This window comes from Neofelis nebulosa, chromosome 3 (assembly GCF_028018385.1).
Source record: "Neofelis nebulosa isolate mNeoNeb1 chromosome 3, mNeoNeb1.pri, whole genome shotgun sequence".
NCBI classification, from domain to species: Eukaryota; Metazoa; Chordata; class Mammalia; order Carnivora; family Felidae; genus Neofelis; species Neofelis nebulosa.
Window position 1 is genome coordinate 135,545,974 of NC_080784.1, and position 19,107 is coordinate 135,565,080.

At 36.4% G+C, this 19,107-nt stretch overlaps 1 protein-coding gene across 8 annotated transcripts in view; it reads right to left on the reverse strand.

The window, feature by feature from the left end:
* Positions 1-19,107, reverse strand: part of PTPN13 (protein tyrosine phosphatase non-receptor type 13) — a 235,138-nt gene that overhangs the window by 49,307 nt on the left and 166,724 nt on the right. For 6 of the 8 annotated variants that reach the window (XM_058719585.1, XM_058719584.1, XM_058719580.1 and 3 more), the window contains 7 exons: positions 16,706-16,868; positions 11,872-12,289; positions 11,637-11,734; positions 10,071-10,127; positions 1,832-1,921; positions 1,409-1,516; positions 1,103-1,234 (listed from right to left, as the gene is read on the reverse strand). In XM_058719585.1, the coding sequence (XP_058575568.1) occupies positions 1,103-1,234; positions 1,409-1,516; positions 1,832-1,921; positions 10,071-10,127; positions 11,637-11,734; positions 11,872-12,289; positions 16,706-16,868 (1,066 nt within the window). The remainder of the gene's footprint in view (positions 1-1,102; positions 1,235-1,408; positions 1,517-1,831; positions 1,922-10,070; positions 10,128-11,636; positions 11,735-11,871; positions 12,290-16,705; positions 16,869-19,107) is intronic. The other 2 variants (XM_058719587.1, XM_058719586.1) reach the window with 1 other exon arrangement.

Below are 19,107 nucleotides of genomic sequence, written 5' to 3' on the forward strand. Positions count from 1 at the left end.
TAATTTTCAAAATCTGTAAGATAGGCACTCCTATGTTCACCATTTGATATATGAGTATAGTGAGGCTTACCATGTTAAGTGATTTACTCAAGGTACATGGTGTTAAGCGGCAGAAACAGAGTCTGAGCCTAGACTTTGGAGCCATTCCCACTGTCCGGCATGTACAATATGTGTTTCTGTGTTTCTGTGTTTCTTTCTTTCTTCCTTCTTTCTTTCCTTCGTTCCTTCCTTCCTTCCTTCCTTCCTTCCTTCCTTCCTTCCTTCCTTCCTTCTCTGTTTCTTTCTCTCTCTTCCTTCCTTCCTTCTTTTTTTTAAAAAAATTTAAGTTTATTTATTTTGAGAGACAGAGAAAGAGAGGGTAGGCAGAGAGAGAATCCCAAGCAGGCTCTGCAGCATTAGCACAGAGCCTGACGTGGGGCCTGAACCCACAAACTGTGAGATCATGACCTGAGCCAAAATCAAGAGCCAGACGCTTACCCGACTGAGCCACCCAGGTGCCCCTAGTATTTGTGCTTCTTTCACAAACACTGCCTCACCACTTGAGCCTCCTAGCAACTCTGTGCAAGGTAGACAAGGAGAGCCAAGATCACTGTCTCCTTAAAGACAGAAAAACACCATGGCTCAAACTCAAGTCATCAAATCTTCATTAAGTGCCCTTTCTCCTGCAACTTGCTAATGGCAGAAATTAAGAGACAAAATGACAAGGTCTTGTTTTTAAATTTCTAATGTTTTTGTCTTTTTACTTTATATAATCTTGTTCAGGGTGGGACTTCATAGATAACTATTATACAATTACATGAATTAGACAATGATAAAGAATTTTATTTCTGATTTGGCCTAAGACATTTACTTAAGTGACATCAATTTTGCACAACAAATCCATTTTTATGCATATATTACTAAAGATGAATGAGATAGGAAACCTTGGAAGTGATGAATGAAAAGTTACACTAATGCATAATATTAAAACAAACTAGAACTACATACATCAAATTTTCAGAAAGGAAATAAGGAACTTAAATCCAATGTATTAGGCCATGATAGTGAAGTTCTTGTGAAAAGTGAAACAGAACACACAGCTAAGAAACATCTACAGCATTACCTTTGGGTGTTTTTTCTTTTGGCTGAGAGATAACAAGTGTCACATCTTCAGGTGCATTTTGCAAAATTTCAATTGCAGCATGATGGCTGACCCCCTCCAGACTCACACTATTCACAGATATCAAACGGTCTCCTGTAAAAACAGACAATCCAATATTTTCAGAACTAAAGAGAAATTCATGCTAAGTCTTAGAAATGTCACTGCCCCCTTCTTTATTTTTGTTTTGCTTGAGTTCCACTTTCGCCATCTGTCCAAATTCATGCCTGTCAGTTAAGTACGTAAGAAATTATCTAATATGTAAAGTACCTGGCTTTAAGTATCCATCCAAGTCAGCTGGTCCTCCAGGGGTAATTGAACTAATAAATACACCTAGATCCAGTCTTCCCATCTTCTCCCCACCAATAATTTGAAATCCTGTGAAATAGCACATTGAAAAAAGAGTTTCACTATATTGGTGTTTTCAGTGATTAATAATCAGTCTGTCCAATACACAGAAGTGTAGAGATTCTCATATCAAATATAATAAGTAGGTAACACATGTGAAATAGGACTGCTAAGTTTGGTGGAAGATTTGCTTGTGAACATTTCATCTTTCACATTTCCTGACCAGGTGGGTGGGGTGGAGGGGCTGTGGGTAGACAACCGGTGCTCAATGCCAATGCTTTGCTATATAGATAGACCTTTTCTCTTTGATTCTTACAAACCTTTAAGAATCTTACAGTGACTTACCTAAGCCATACTTTGCATCTTTTTTCAGGCTCACTAAGGTGATCTCCCTTTCTGGTGAAGATACCATGCTCCATCTTTTGTGTAGAACATCTATTGGAAAAGTATAGTGTTAAGATAAACATAACATGCTCAGGCACTAAGACTGTCTGCTTGTTCCAACTTAAATGTTAACATTTAACAGATTTAATAGATTACTTGGTCACTTTAATATTGTATTTCAGGTATGATTTGATATTTTGATCTTCTTCTATTTTGATATGATTTATAGTTTACGAAAGGACTGATACTATCACCACATGGTTCGATATGTGATTAGCCTGCCACTGATATCACATTTATTCCTCATAAATGATTGCCTGTGAAATAAGTATATTACAGTTACAAATGAGTAAATAAATTTCAAGGGTTTAAATGATTTGAACAGGTTTACTCAGCTAGTACAGGCGAGAGCTGAACCTTAAACTTAGGTTTTCTGACACTGTTCCTGTTATATCACAGTTGACTTTCTGCATTTGACAGTGCTCACTATGGTAAGAATTTTCAACTAATAAGTGGTTCACATTTTTATTTATAATGAATAAAATATTCATGGTAAGTTGTATGGTAAAGCAGCAATAAGAAGAAAATGGATTTACTTCTTTTTTAAAGCTTATTTATTTTTGAGAGACAGAATGAGAGAACGAGCAGAGGAGGGGCAGAGAGAGAGTGGAACAGAGGATCCGAAGTGGGCTCTTCTAGGAGAGGAGAGAGCCTGACCACAGCAGAGAGCCTGATGTGGGGCTCAAACTCATGAACCGTGAGATCATGACTTGAGCTGAAGTCAGAAGCTTAACCAACTGAGTCACCCAGGCACCCCTGGATTTACTTTTTAAAATCCTGTTAATAATGACTTGGCTAGCACATTTACGTTCTCAAAGGATTTTCATTTATTTCTTATTTGTGAAGCAATCTCATGAATTGAATTAGGTAAAGAAATTTTAAATCATTGTTTTGCAGATGAGGAATAGTTCATGACTTGTTCAACATTACAAGTTAATATTACTCTCAGCAAAATGCCTAAAGTCAGTACTTGATAAATGCTAGTTAAATAAATTGAGGGAATGTTAGCATCAGAACTAGAATTTACTTTTTCTTACTTCCAATGAGGGCTTTATTTACTTATTTTTTTGAGTAGGTTGATCATTCACAAATATCACCTAAATTAAGCCAATAAACATGCTACTTAATTGTCTGTTAATAAAATTACTTCATTTACGTAACAGTCTGAACATTTGAAATTGCGCGCATGCACACAAACACACCACTTTCTCTAGCTCTTCCTGTTATGGGGTGAATTTTACCCCACCCCCAAATTTATATGTTGAACTCCTAAGTCCCTGCACCCCAGAACTTAACTGTGTTTGTTAAATTAAGAAAAAATTAACGTGAAGTCCTAATCCAGTATGACTGGTGTCCTCATAAGAGGAAATTTGAATACTGACATGCGCACCCAGAGGGAAGACCATGTGAGGACAGAGGGGGAAGCCGGCCACTTACAAGCTAAGGAGAGAGAGAGGTCTCAGAAGCAGTCAATGCTGCCAACACCTTGATCTCAGACTTCTAGCCTCCAGAACGGTGAGAAATGAATTTCTGTTGCTTTAGCCACCCAGTCTGAGAGACCTTGTCTTAGCAGCTCTAGCAAATTAATACACCTTTTTAACGTCAATTATAATTTGTTAGTTCAAAATGGTTTGTGTGTGATGTGGTGGTAGATGAAAACAACACACTCAGATATTTTTGTAAACTAAACCCTCCAACTCATCTCTGCATGGTTCTTATACACATTGAAGCTTTTTGAAAATTACAGATTATTTGCCAACATAAGAATATCTATGGATTTGAGATTATATGAATGATATAAAATAAGTAACTTTTACAACATGGATTAATGCTTAAATGATGCAAATGTGATACTTCATGTTCTAGAAATAAGGCACTTTAATATCATAAGGAATAACAGCAATCATTTGCTCTCTGGAGTAAATTAACTTTATCCCTTAAACACCAAGCATTGATGCAAGTTTGCTAGCGCTCTGTAGTATACATGTTCCTATTTCACTGTTTCTTTTTGACTAAAACTTAGTTATAGTCAATAAGAGTAGTAATTCAGTATTTCTAATTAATTTATAAGATTCCAAAAAAAAATTCCCTTGGCAATGGTGTGCAGAGCCTTTATATTAGGTGTGTATATAAACATATGTGTAAGATATAAAGATATATGTATATTTATATATATACACATACGTATATAAGCATAAAGTACATGAATTAGTTAATGCCTAGCTTAATATGATCATCTAAGTATCCAAAATACTTTTATCCTAAAATAGACAAGTATCCTAATTTTCAGCTAGAACCAAATACAAACCACAAGAGAACAAAATCCATAAAATAAAATAAACACGAGAATAAGGTCAGGTTAGGTATTAAATGTAAACTTTTGTCACCATTGTAAAGACAAAGTCCATTTGCTTTATGTAAATTGTTTTTGCATTCAATTATAAAACCGATCAATATTCTTTTTTTTTTTTTTTTTTTTATTTATTTTTGGGACAGAGAGAGACAGAGCATGAACGGGGGAGGGGCAGAGAGAGAGGGAGACACAGAATCCGAAACAGGCTCCAGGCTCCGAGCCATCAGCCCAGAGCCTGACGCGGGGCTCGAACTCACGGACCGCGAGATCGTGACCTGGCTGAAGTCGGACGCTTAACCGACTGCGCCACCCAGGCGCCCCAAAACCGATCAATATTCTTAATGTTCCTAAGGGTATCTGTTAGAAGACAAACGTATTGATTCAAAGAATAAAAGTGCCATTTTCTTTTCCAATGTATGTACTTAACAAGATAGGTTATTTATATTATTTATTTGACTAATAAGTGTGTGTGTGTGTGTGTGTGTGTGTAAAGATATTTCCCAGGTAAACATTAATAGAATACACACACACACAAAATAAATGTGCAATATTGTTTTACATATTTATCTCCCTAACTAGAAGCAACAGATTAAGCTCTCTGTATTCAGAGATTCACCAGTGGGATGTGAGTAATCATTCATTTGATTATTTCATCCTTAAAATGTTGACTGAACAACTTTCCTGTCAAAGTCTCTCACTAGGCAATTTGGGAAAATAAAACAAGATTCTATATATGAAAGCTGCTGCATAGTAACTGTGAGCTGAATCAGATCAGGCTGTAAGAGCAAAGATCTAGCCTGACTGACACATAGAAATGTCAACACTGTCAGTGAAATAGCTGCATTACAAAGGCATGAATCAAGCTTCTAAGAGAGGAGAGGCTTCTTCCTGCCAGAAATAAAGACAACTTCAAGGAAATGGTGTAGGATTTTAATAAGTAGATTATGGAGCTGGTTATGTAGCAACACAAGGAATTAGCAAAAGCTGAGATGGAAAGAAGGCAGAAAGGGTCCTGGAGAAATGTCATTGATCAGTTTGCCTAGAGTACAAGATTTGAATAGGGTGGAGGTAAGTATTCTTTTGGAAAGGGAAGCTTTGCTAGCCCACTCTTTTTTAACAGGGATGTCCTTCATCTGGCCCCTCATCCCACCTCACTGATATAAAGTAACTTACTAATGTGAGGAACAGAAAGAAGGAAGGATGGTGTGCTGCTGCATGTTACTAGACAATACCGTGAACATACCCAGTTTCTATTTGTATTCTACATGCCTTCTATTCATATAGATGCTCAAATACTTTTCCACTGGTTTAACAAAAAAGATGGAGGAGGAAGTATCTGAAATATATAGTACATGACAACTCAAGTTAACTGAAAAGATATTTACAGAGTTCAATGAGGACTGAATAGAATTTATGAGTTTGAAAGTAAGGCAGCTAGATATTTCAAGACATTTCTACTTCTTCTTTTTTTATTTGAGAGAGAGAGCAAATGGGATAGAAGGGCAGAGGGAAAGAGGGAATCTTAAGCAGCCTCACAGAGCTCCATGTGGAGCTTGATTCCAGGATCTTGGGATCATGACCTGAGCTGAAATCAAGAGTTGGATGCTCAACTGACTGAGCCAGGCAGGCATCTCACAAGTACGAAGACATTTCTTGGTTATCGGTATTATTATATAAAACAAGCTTTAATATTGGAGAAATACACATTTTTAAGTCCTTAAAATAATTTTCTTTTCCCATTAGTATACTCTATGACCACAGCAAATTCTACAAATATTTTAAAGTTAAAAAGAGACTCAACTCAAATGCTTGTGTCATTCCCAATGTTTACCTGGGAAATTTCTTTAGAATGATTGATAAATGTAAAATTTAGGAAGAAAAATGTATACCTTCTCTCCATCATATCTGTTCCACTGCTGCCTTTCTCATCTCTCTTAAGGTTCCCGTGGACATAGTCCCCTCAAATAACTTTACATATTAATGATAGATATATCTATGAGTAAACGAAATTTCCCAGGACGAGCATATTTCTGATAAGGCCAAGGTCACATAATCAATCTAAGTATGAGCCAACAAATTTTTTTTTTTTTGCAAGAAAAACTGATTTTGTTGGTTATAGATAAAGACCCTTGTCAAATATCAAGCAGTTCCATGCCACTGATTCTGTGAGGAACTGGACTGTATGTAGAGGAGACTCTGGATAAATTCATCACTTACTCTAGAGAAAAAGATGCATTTCAAATCCTGGGGATGATGAATCTGTAGCACATTATTGGTATAAAAACAAAGACAGATATTTTTCATTATTATCCTACCTAATATACTAACTGCCTCAGTGGTAGGGTAAGGAGGACAATAATGGCAATTTTGGTGTTTTATTTCTGTAAATTTGGGGCCATATAACATCTCTAGGACTTATTCAACTCAACCCACAGGATGTAAAGGCTTGGTTTGAATATACTATAAAGTTCCTTTCAGTCTCAATTTAGTTGACTTTATTTTTTTCTTCTGGTTAATTCCTGTTATCTGTTGAATTCTTTTGTGAGCACTTTGGGCTTCAATTTTATTATAATTTTCAACTTTGTATGTATTCTAATTAAGACTTAGGTAGAAAAATCTAGCATTAGCATTACATTCTTCCTTGACATCTGACTAAACAAAGTGGGTTTTAAAATCTGTTTGTATAACATTTTATTCCTTGGAATTGAGATTGATTAGAAGGGCAATAATCAGTCCTAATATTGGGTTAAAAAGCTTATTTCAGTGTCTGTACCAAGTTACTCTGCACTGGAATGACCTACTTTACCTGTCTTTTTTTTTTTTTTTTTTGCATTTATTTGAGAGAGCGAGAGAGAGAGAGAGAGAGAGAGAGAGAGAGAGAGAGAGAGAGTGTGTGTGTGTGTATGTGTGTGTGGGTGGGTGGGGGAGGGGCAAGTGGGGGAGGGGCAGAGGGAGAGGGAGAAAGAATCTTAAGCAAGCTCCCCACCCAGCTCCACCCCCATGCAGGACTCGAAATGAGATCATGACCGGAGATGAAATCAAGAGTCGGATGCTGAACCGACTAAGTCACCCAGGTACTCTTTGCATGTTGTTTTTAAGAGTCCAGTGTTTGGGGCGCCTGGGTGGCTCAGTCGGTTGGGTGGCCGACTTCGGCTCAGGTCATGATCTCGCGGTCCGTGAGTTCGAGCCCCGCGTCGGGCTCTGTGCTGATAGCTCAGAGCCTGGAGCCTGCTTCAGATTCTGTGTTTCCCTCTCTCTGACCCTCCCCCGTTCATGCTCGGTCTCTCTCTGTCTCAAAAATAAATAAACGTTAAAAAAAAAAAAAAAATTAAAAAAAAAAAAAGAGTCCAGTGTTTGACCCCATTTTTGTGGTTTGGATAGGAAGGAAGGTAACAAGTTAAAAGCTGCTTTTCAATTATATGGGAATTCTGACTTATAGTAAAACAAGAAACACTGAAAACCAATTTTACATAATTCTTGCATCAGTTCTATATTTTCTTGTTTGGTTTTTACTCTCTTGGGAAGAAATAGAAGAAGTCTGTTTTTTCAAAGATTAACTTTTTTTTTTCTGAAATCACAATTAATCAGAGGATTGTAATCCTTCCCATATCTCTGTTTTATATGATTCGAAGGCTCATGCCTTTTTCCTTTATCTTCTTTTTCAAGTTTCACATTCTTTAAGGGTCTCTGAACATCATAAGAGGTTAAGATTGAATTTTATTTGTTGGTCTTTGTATTAAATGATGAATAGTTCAATATTAACTGATGCTCATTTCTAATTGTCTCCTAATAATCCTGACTAGCAAAGAAGAATACTGAAATGACAATGAGAAGTCCTCTATCTGCTTCATGGACAAGTAATTTAAAATTCTTGGGACTCAGTTACCTTATTTGGAAAAATGTGTTTGCCATGCTCTGTTGAGTGAAAACTTGATTCTCAACACAGCACTAATTCAGGGCTATGTGGGTGGATTCAAAGAGAATTTTGAAGAAAATAAGACTTGTCTGCAAGGCAACTGGTGCACACCTCCTCAGGAAGGTGAGTTGGTCATCTTCCTCATGAAGGAACTGCCTTCATCAGTAAGCGGCACTAACCTCAGAGGATGAGGGTTCTGAAGGTTTAAGTAGAGCAATTACCCTGTACATTGTTGTTCATTTGGTGTCCAGTGTAAATTCATATTCTTTTCCATCAGAACATAGGCTAAAACATTTTAGGTTCTCATCTTCTAATATATTATTACCCAGCTTCTATCAAACCTTTACTTAGAGAAATAACACCTACAGATGATTAGGCATTAGAGACACTCCAAAGAGTAGAGTATGGGCTCTGGAAACACACTTTTTGTGTTCAAATCATGGCTCCAGCACTTGCTAGTTCTGTAAACTTCTGCACAACGCAACCTCTGTATGCTTTGGTTTCTCATTTGTGAAAAGAAAATAACATTAGCACCTGCCTCACAGGATTGTTGTGGGGATTAAATGAGGGATTAAACACTAAGTGCTTAGAACAGTATCTGGCACATGTAAGCACTCAATAACTATTAATCAAAATTTTTACCATTATGGAGATGTTAAAACTGAGTTATTTCAGGTACATAAATATTGTAAATTCAGTCCATGCGAGACATTTAATCATCACAGAGCTACATATCAGGGTTTTAGTAACTTAAGCCAAAGCATAAATTCACTGTTTTTTTCTTTAACGATACACCCTCAGATTTTTTTGAGTATTTATACATTAAAAAAATGAGATAAAATATCTTTCATTTGCTATGAGTATTTAAGATATTGTGTGTATTTTTACCCTTTGACTCAACTTTACTTCTGAGGAAAGTTTTCCTGTGTTGAAGAATTGCTGTGGGTATGTCTATTAAAAAATGATAATTATACAAAATGGTACTTGGTTTCTGACAGTTTTAACCTACAAAAACTGCAGTTTCATAGGTTCAATCTACTCTCATACCTTCATTTTTGCCTTGGCTCTCAGGAAAATTAGAACTAAACTTAAGGGTAAGACTGAAACATTTTTGGAGAAAAGTTGTATATACACAGTAATAAAATATTCTTTATACTCATGAAAGTTGTTAAAAGGATCAAGTAAGATAATGTAGATGAAGGCATTTTATAATCTAAACTAAAAAATTTGAATCCACGGGCTCAGGTCACTACACAAAATTTCTTCCTACAACTTTGTTACTTCTTAGACTCCTTCTGAACCATAAATCTCAAGACTTAATGTCTTCAAATTCTTTCCATAATATTTAGGATAAGACTCGGAGGTAGTCCCTATTTAGTTCTCAAGCATCACACTGGCCCCATGTGCCTCCATCCTGAGACCCTTGCAGTTACCTAAGTCTGTCATCCTCTCACTTGTCTCCTTGTCTGATCACACTATGACCTTGGTCTGGAATGCTTATCCACTTGCCTGCCTGGATAATTTCTCCTTTTATCTTCAGATCCAGCTCAAGCATCCTCAGTTGAAATAACTGCCTCAGTTAAAACTCTTTAATCAAAATTACCTTTCACCTGAACTACTATCTTAGCTTCCCAATTAGTGTCTGTATTTATAGTTTGCCATTTCTCTAGTTCATCAATATTAGTCTAAATCACAGGTCCCATCACATCACCATGGTGCTGAAAAATACAGCTGTCCTTTGACTCCAAGATAAGGCCTAAAATCCTCAGCATGGAGTTGAAGACTCTTCAATATTACGTCCAGGATGATCTCATTAGGTACAAGAGAAAAGATACGATGGAAATGAGGGGAAAAACATTTTATAAACCTACCATTTTCTTTTAAGGGTACTTGGGATGAAGAATTTCCAGAACTATGCAAAGTCATTCCTGTGGCATAAATTAAATTATTAGACAGTTTATAAAGTGGTCAGATACTATAGTAGTAATTTCTGATAAATTCATAAAAATCAATAAAACATTAAGGCGGAAACATTTTTTAAATTTACACTCAGAAAAATGTCTTCTGACATGGGCTTATTATTTTTAATGTCCAAATTAAGCATATCAGCTTGTTTTGCAGAATAAATTTAAACACAAGTGTATTGTTTCTGATAATGACATTTTGATATGTCAAATATGAAATGATGACACTGAAATGAGTTTTAAAAGCATTTGGTCAAATGTTAAAAGAAAATTCAGTAATCAGAATGAATAATCTTAATCAAAAAACAAATTCAGAAAAATATTTACTATTCTACATCTGATATGTGATGAATTTTTATGTAGAATTTTTATTTAGAATCTATAAGAGATCCCATTATATATGAATATACTTTGAAAAGTATTTTTGAAAGATTGAATTAGTTTCTTAGGCTATTTTCAACATATTGAGTGACCTATAGGGTGAAATCTTGCCTTTAATCTAAAGTTTTTCACCAATTCAATTTAAATTGATGATAGTATCATCTCTGAAAGCTGTGGAAACCTACATCAATACAGTAATGTTACTTTCCGGAAATATCAACTGTCAACTATAGACTAGAGTTCTCTTTTGACTTCATTTACTCCATAGATCTTCAATCCAACTACAAATAAAATATTTTTTAACTTTGTGTAATTAGGGCTAAATGGTCAAACTTTGGTCTAAGTAAGTTAATTAGTATTATTTGGTAAAACAGCAGAAGAGGGTGTCCTTGTTTCTCTTTTTTTTTTTGTCTCCCCAGCTATTTCTTATTCTGAGTAGTCGTTCACACTTCTGTGCTTAAATATCTACTCCTCTGAAAGATTGCAGTGCATTTCCCTTTTAAGATGCCTAAAACAACAGGAAACCTGAACTATTTATAAGGTAGTATGTGTTTATACACTTCTACATTTAAATAATTAATGTGACCCAGCTAGCTGGGAGAACTGGAAAAAAACTTAAATCAACTAAGAATTTCCACCTACCAACCATAGTATATTTCATAAAATTATCTGGTCTCAGAGACAATTCCATTCATGCTAAGCTGAAAGTACCCTAAAGAAACATTTCTTTAAAAAATATAGTATGAGTGGGGTCCACTTTCACAGGTTTGTAGGGGAGAATCCAAAGGGAGGCTATCCAAAACAAAGCCACGGTACCAGGCTGTGTGGGTTCTCTCAGCAAGACTGTCATGGTTTTTCTCTGCAACCAAGAGAAAGTGAAGTAACAGTCTGTGCCATGAAGTAATCACCTGTTAAATCAGTTTTTGATTTGACTTGGTGCATTTGTAAGCAGCCTAAAATTTCATATACATGAGCAGTTTTGGCAATTAGGACAAAGAAGCAAAGATATTATCTTGGTAGCTAACATTATTTCGTTCACTTCACTATGAGCATGAGGTACGGGAGAAAGAAGGTAAGCTTGTTTATGCTGACCTATAACATATGCTTGACCAGGGTCTTCAAAGGATGAGGAGTCTGATTCATGTTTCCTCCTTTCAGGACTTCTATTTAAACTTGCAACAGACTTTGAACTAAAGAGGGAAAAGGAAAGTAGGAGGGGGATGTGTCAATGTAAAAAGATATGGTGAAAATAATAAAACGTCAAAACAAAAACAAATGTATGAAATGTAGAATTTACAAAGACGTAGTTGGGTAATTATGTTCTTACTTATTAAGTTTTGTGAATCCTGCCAAAGATTCTGTATCAGATCTCGCCATCTGGTGTAATGGTTTTCCTACCAACTCCGCAATGGTTTGTGGTGGGGATTCCATGTTAACAATGACATTTTTCCGATGAGGATAGAGAGAGGCCTGACTGAGATCGTGGTATGATTTACTCATCCCTCTAGGCTTTTCCTCCCAGGAAGCTTTGTCACTCTTCTCTTTTGCACTGTTTTGCAATGGCTGGTAAAGCGACAGCTCTGAGCAGGATAGCCTCTTCAGAATCTCAGCTTGAACGGACAGAGGTCGAAGGGCAAGTTTGTTCAGGGTGCTGCTGGCCAGACTGCCAGTGCTGATTGCTCGTCCCATATTAAATCCTCTAACGGACTCTGCTTGGAGGTTCAGGCTCCTAAACGAAGCTCTCTCTACAAGGAAATAGGAGGGCTTTACACGATGGAAACACCGAGTACCTTTATGAGAAGAGTTATTTCAATAAATAAAATACAGCATGCAGTTTTTTTTAATTGTCTTGATTGCCAAGGTAAGTAGTGGCTTTCCAACTGTGGCAATCAAGGATTTGAAAAAGGAGGCTAGAAGATCCTGGTTTTCAAACCATCTTTCCATCCCTGTAGCTCTTCCTACTCCATCTAACGAAACTTGTGCATCTAATACTGTCTGGGCTTTGGGCTTGCTGACTCCACATTCCCAATTTCGGGTTTCAGTTAAAAATGACAACAACATTTGGCATGGAAATGTTCAACCCTAGTAGTGTCTCTGCTAAAATATCGGCAAGCCAAGGATGGGGAGAGGGAGAGATGAAGCCTGGACGACTGACATAGTGAGATCATGCCTGAAAAAGAAGCTATGCATAGGAGAATTTTGCTCAGAGAAAAAGTTCTTGGTTATTAGATTTTTAAAAGCTTATGGCGGATTGTGGTGATAGTTGCACAAGTCTATGAATATACTAAAAACTACTGAACTGTACACTTTAAGTGGGTGAACTATATAGGATGTGAATTATATATACCTCAATAAAATTTTACCACAAAGAAAAAAAAAGCTTTTACAGAAAATTATTTTTTTGTTATTTCATTACTATGCCAATCTCACCTTCCCCACTTCGTTGATTTTTTGTGATTTAAGTGAGGCTCAGGGGGCATGGGAGAATCAGGTATTATTTGCCTTCTTTCTTTTTTGGTTTCTTTTTATTAACATGATGAAGGAGCTGGGGTTCTCTTTATGCTTAAATTCCTTTCACTCCGAAATACACATCTAAAGTCTTGCAGAGGCTAAATTTAGAGATACTTTATAACAAGTGCTTGGTTATTCTATTTTGTGAGAGCCAATGTCATGGCAGTACTTGACCATTTGAGGCTATTAATGAAAGAGCATTGTATCACAGAATTTTAGCATCAAAATTCTTTCATGTATATAAAGGGCCAGGAGCACAAAATTTCACATGATTCAGTTGTTCATGAACTAGTAATTCACATTATAATGCACCCTGTTTGGTGTCCCCATGGAAAATACCAACCCTGTGTTACACTCTATAAGGACTCTGGTTTGACCACTATGTAAAACAGCTACAACAACTTCCTTTAAAAAAATAATTGTCAAATGTTGCTAACTTAGATCTTTGGACTCTGTTTCATTTATCTTCTAATTCCTAGGAAGATTAATAATATTTCACCTCAGGCCTAAACAGATAGGAAAACACTTAAGGTTTTTAATATGCATCAGAATGAAGTTTAGACAATCTCCTTGTCAACAGGAAAATTCACTGTTCTTTCTATGACGTAGGAGTGGACACCAAGTTAAAACATGAGAATAAAAATAAGATATTGGTTTAAAAATTCCCAGAATGAACTTTTTAGCTTAAAATAACAGTTTTATTAGAGCAAGTAATATTATTTATATCTATATCTATATCTATATCTATATCTATATCTATCTATTATTTTTGCTTTGAGAGCACACTGTAATCAAAGATACAAAACTGAGTCTTACATAGATTCAACTACCAGGAAATGCCTTTACACCCAACAGATTTCTTCACCCATAAGGAAAATGTACACCAGATTTTGGGAGAAATAGGGACAGTCTGTTTTGTAAACATATCAAAGCTTATGCTATTCAATCCCATTCATAGCCTACTCCTGGGTAGGACTTAAAATACTGTATATATTCATTGGATGGAAGCATAAACTATTCATTTATCTGGTCTGTCCTTAATCCCTTTCACCTAGAAAGGACTCCAATATGGACTGCCAGGATTGGAAAGGACATTGGAATGAGCCTACATCCTAATACTAATGTTTCAGATGTGAACTCAAAGGCTTGCTAGTTCCACACTGATTCTGCAATCCACATTACCTCATCTCTGCTTGTGCTATTGTTTCAGTCCCTTGTACCCTTTTGTATTCCCTTACGCTGTCAACTTAACTGTATGCTCTTCTGGGGAGAGGAACTTCATTTATTTTTGTTATCCCACAGCACCCAGCATGATATCTTACAAGTAGTTAAGTGCTCAATAAATGATTATTAATTTCATTCTATGTATGAAGTTGATTCTATTTGATGAAAACTCATCAAATAGAAATTAAGATACCAGGGTTCCAGCCTCGTTTGGCCTTTTTGAAATTAGGTGAGACACTATGTTGTGAACCTGTTTCCTTGTCAGTAGAAGTTTGACTTAATGGCCTCTAAGGTTCTAGCACCAACATTCTACGATGCAAAAGAAGTAACATACATTTGTTAGCCCACCAGCCTCCTACAGATAATACCAGTTGTTTTCACTTGTTTAGTACTAATAGTTAAGTAGGCAGGTAGTTACTTTTAAGCCATTTTAAGCAAAAAATAATTATTTTGAAGGTTTAACAAAATCTAGGATAAGATGTAGATAATACTGTTTTAAAGTGCTTTAACATAGGAGTTCAAGGACACACAGCTGTTGTGTTCCTCGGTGCAAACCTGTGAGTTACACAGGGCATTCCTATTTCACGGATGAGGAAAATGAGACTCCAAGAAGTCAGTTCCTTTCATAAGGGGTCATTATACTGCTGCTACGATTACTGCTTCCATCAGTGGTAGTAGTGGTAAAACAATGTTGATGATAGTGATGATAACAATAATATTATTCAATACTTACTCTGTGTCAGGCACCTTTAAGGTGCTTACATGTATGAATTCATTTCATCTTTACAACAACCTCATGATGTAGGTATTACCATTATGATAATCACTTTACAGACAGGGAACTAAGGCAGAGAGTTTAAGTGCCTGCCCAAGGCTTCAGAGCTTGTAAGTAATGGAGTGAGGTTTGTATGCTGGGGGTCTGGCTCCACAGTTCATGCTCTTAACTCCTATACTATATTGTTTTTCAGTATAAGGAATGTGGAGGATGCAGGACTAACTTTGTAGTTTTGTCTTCAGATTTTTTTCATTACAGCACATTATACCACATCTGTAATGGTGCAACCTTCAACTGTTCAATTTTCATTTGTATTGAATAGAATATTAGTCCAGGTAGGAAAACTGATAGCTCTAATAAGTTTGATATTTCACTGCACTTGTAAAATATGTAAGAGCATACAATTTTTCTAGCAGAGCAAAGTAGGGAAAGAAAAGGAATAATTAGATTACATTACAGCAGTAATCACCATATTTTAGCATGCATAAAAATCATTACTGAGGAAAGCCTGTTAAAATGCAGATTCCAGAGACCCAATACCCAAATATGATGATTCACCAAGTTTCAGGTAGGTTTTTGGAATCTTCATTTTTAATAAGCATACAGCCCCTACCGTCTTGGCTCTGAAAGGCTGAGAAACATCTATACATAGGCTGCCATAACCCCAGTCTGATCCTATAGGGAACACACTTTTTGTAGGGTTTCAGGATATGAGAAAGTTTGCACACAGGATTTATAGGACTCTCTCTGCTGCACAAGGTCACCAGTGCCATTCCATTAAATTTAAAAATCAAATTCTTCAGAATATTTCACAGAAAACTATAAGAATTTACTATGCATAACTAGGTTTTGTGTAACTTTAATCTGTACATGTGGTCTTACAGAGTAAACTTTCAATATTTCATTTCTGACAGAGATATTTTTTTCAGAGCTGAACTAGTTCCTTCTGATGGTTCCTTTTCAAAAGGAACTGAAACCACTCTCCTGAGCATTTACACTGTGTATGGTGGTTATTGACCTCAGTCTCTGAAGAAGGACACACTCAAGTAAAACTAACACGTGGGAAATCTGCCACCCCCAACTGTTATGGTATGTCACTTCACTGTCCTGGGTGCATACTCCCCCTGCTCCCTGCCCTGTTTCCCAGGTTTTTTCCCTCACCTGGAAAGCCCTGCCATTTATCTTTAACCTACTTATTTTTGTCCTTCAAATTCCAGTTCCATTGCCACCACTGGAGTATTCTGGCCTCTGACCTCCCTCTGTTCTTACGGTGTAGATCATGTAGTCTGTATGATATAATCTGTTATTAAAACCTTGACCCTCTATTGTGTACTATTGTTTCGTGTATGTTGGTCTTACCTTCCCAAATAGCATGTAACTTTACTATGGGTAGCGACTGTGACCCAAATGTAATACTTACATCAGTTAGCCTAATGATAAGCACAAAATAAACATTTCAACAGGTACTACCTGACAGTTTTGGGTCACTGTTTTCAAAATGAACATGAAATTGAAATCTTGGCTTCATCTGTGGCACCTTTATAAACTTGACTTAGTCTAACTTTCATCCTCAACATGGAAATTCTTTTAAAATTTGTGGCAAAAATCAAGCACATATCCTGATCATCTGACCCAATTTGCTTGTCCTTACCCATATCTTGGGCATCTTGGTTGCTCTGTCTCGCTCGCATCTGCAGCTGGAACTTGTGCTGGGAAGAGCACAAATGCAGCAGGTACTGGCACACCTTACTGTTGTCTGTCTGGAAGGCATGTTTTATTCCATCTGATGTGTTCTGCAAGGTGATTTTCTTTTTCTGCAATATTAATTAGGGGTATTAATAATTAGGATGTTTTCCTATCACCTTATGACTAAATTCTGTAAACAGTAATTAATAAGTAGAGATATTATTTTTATTTCCCACGAGGCAAGAGTATTCCTTGACCTGCCTCTAACATAAATATGGAAAAAATATAACCCTGTTATTACTACAGATTCAGGAAATAAATGAAATTAATATTATTTGTCACTTTCAGAAATCGTAGCCTAGATCAGACAGTGTACCGGCTATTGGCAAGGGAAAAATTACCCTTAATGAGATTATTAACATTTTGAGTTTACTACAATGTTTACAAATACCAAAGCTGTTTGAAAAAGACGTCACGGAAATATGTTCTTCTTGGGTAAGAAAACGAAGTTTGGCAAAAATTGATTTATTAATATATAAGAGCTGTGATTCTACCAAGAAGAATCTTGGTGGCCTGTAGGCTGGGATGGAAATTGGGAGAAGCTAAAATGTGGGAATGGAGAGGCACTGGGTAACATGGCTGCTGGGATGAGAGATAAAATAAATCGATATTTAGAGTTAGAGTGATTCTTGCATTCAAATTCAGGGGAAACAGGAGAACCACCAATTAGTGTTATCTCTCATATATTTCTTGAAAAATGATGTCTCCTGCTTAAGAGGGCATCTGAAATGTTGCAACCTCTGTGGTGAGGCTTGCAGGTGATCCGTATATCTTAAAAGATTAACATTCAGCATGCCAGGGATCTAAGAATAATGTCTCTGGAGAATTGCTTACATCCAGTTAGACTCTACTCTAGCTCTTGGTTGCTTCTACTGTGCAAATTATTTTCCCTATTCATGTCCCTTGTCTTCAAATGGAGAAGCAGGCATGGGAAAGTCAAATTTGGTAAGGCTAACAAATGACACAATAACAGAGTATTACTCAAACTTCAATCATGCAGGTGGCTTTTTCATAATTTCTGGTCTTGTTTATTCATAAATTTTAAAATTGACTTTGCTTATTTACATAAATTCATTTAAGCTTTGTATCACAGCTATAAATAGAAAACTAGTACCACTTGCCATAAATAGAGTCCAGCTATTAAAAATATGTAATCAATGCAATAAGAACAAAATGAGATCATTAAATTCTAGCTGGATGTGTTGCCAATGAAATCTCTGGGACCCTGTTCTCTCTTTGCTAAAAAAAAGGAAATCAGGGAGTATTAAAGGGGAGTTAAAGACATAGTAGCACCAAACTAGTATCTTGACTATCAGTGATACAACTAGTAACTATTCAAATAGTTACAGGTTTCAAACAAATCATAAAAATAATTGATTCTAAGTGTTTACTGATAGACTGGACAAGAAATGTGCCCCAGGGAATTCAATTGTGAGAGATGAGAAGGGCAAAGGGTGACTTTTCCAGCTCCCCAGAGGCTAGTGGGAAAAAAAAAGGAGGGTTAGAAAGAGAGCTCTGTGTTGGAGAAGGAACTTTAGGATAAACAAGTTTTGCTAAACACAAGGATCAGTCTGCTTGGGAATGTGGTCTATTCTCTATTACTGGAGATCTTTAAATATGAGCTAATCACAGTCAGTTCTATATATAGCGGGGCTGGTGTGATAGCTTGGCAAACAACAGAGAGCTATATGCTAGACAATTTATTTGATTTGTTGCCTTTTCTAAACTGGTCAAAATTAGATTTGTATTTAATTAATCTAAGGTTTCCTCCAGATATTTGTGCTGCCAGCATTTCCATTGGGGAATGTACATTATACCCTGGTAATTTCCTGGTCTTGACTATCTTGGGAACATGAGAATGTCTGGGCTTTCCTGAGAGAACACATTATTATCTGGTAATCTTAGTGTATCTCAGAGTTTCACAGAAAACCAACCAGCTAACCGCCAAGTCTAGAACTGATTTCAAAGGGTCTCTAGGTTGAAGATTAACCAGAGTGAGTTGGGACTTTGAGACTGGTATCCTTATAACCCTTGTACTAGTGAGACCCTATTTCATCCCAAGTATGAATTAGAGATGTCAGTGGACCCCGAATACCATTAGGAAAACAAATACCTCAACATAATTTTTGATTCATCTCTGGGGCTTCCCAATTGCATTTCAATGTTCAGATACTCCACAACAATTTCCAAAATCAAAATATGCCTTTACAGCTCACTATCTTTCATAAACATGATATTCTAAAAGTGTTATCATCACAGGAAGTATACACTAAAACTTAAATCTGCAGAAAGTCCTGGGACATTAAA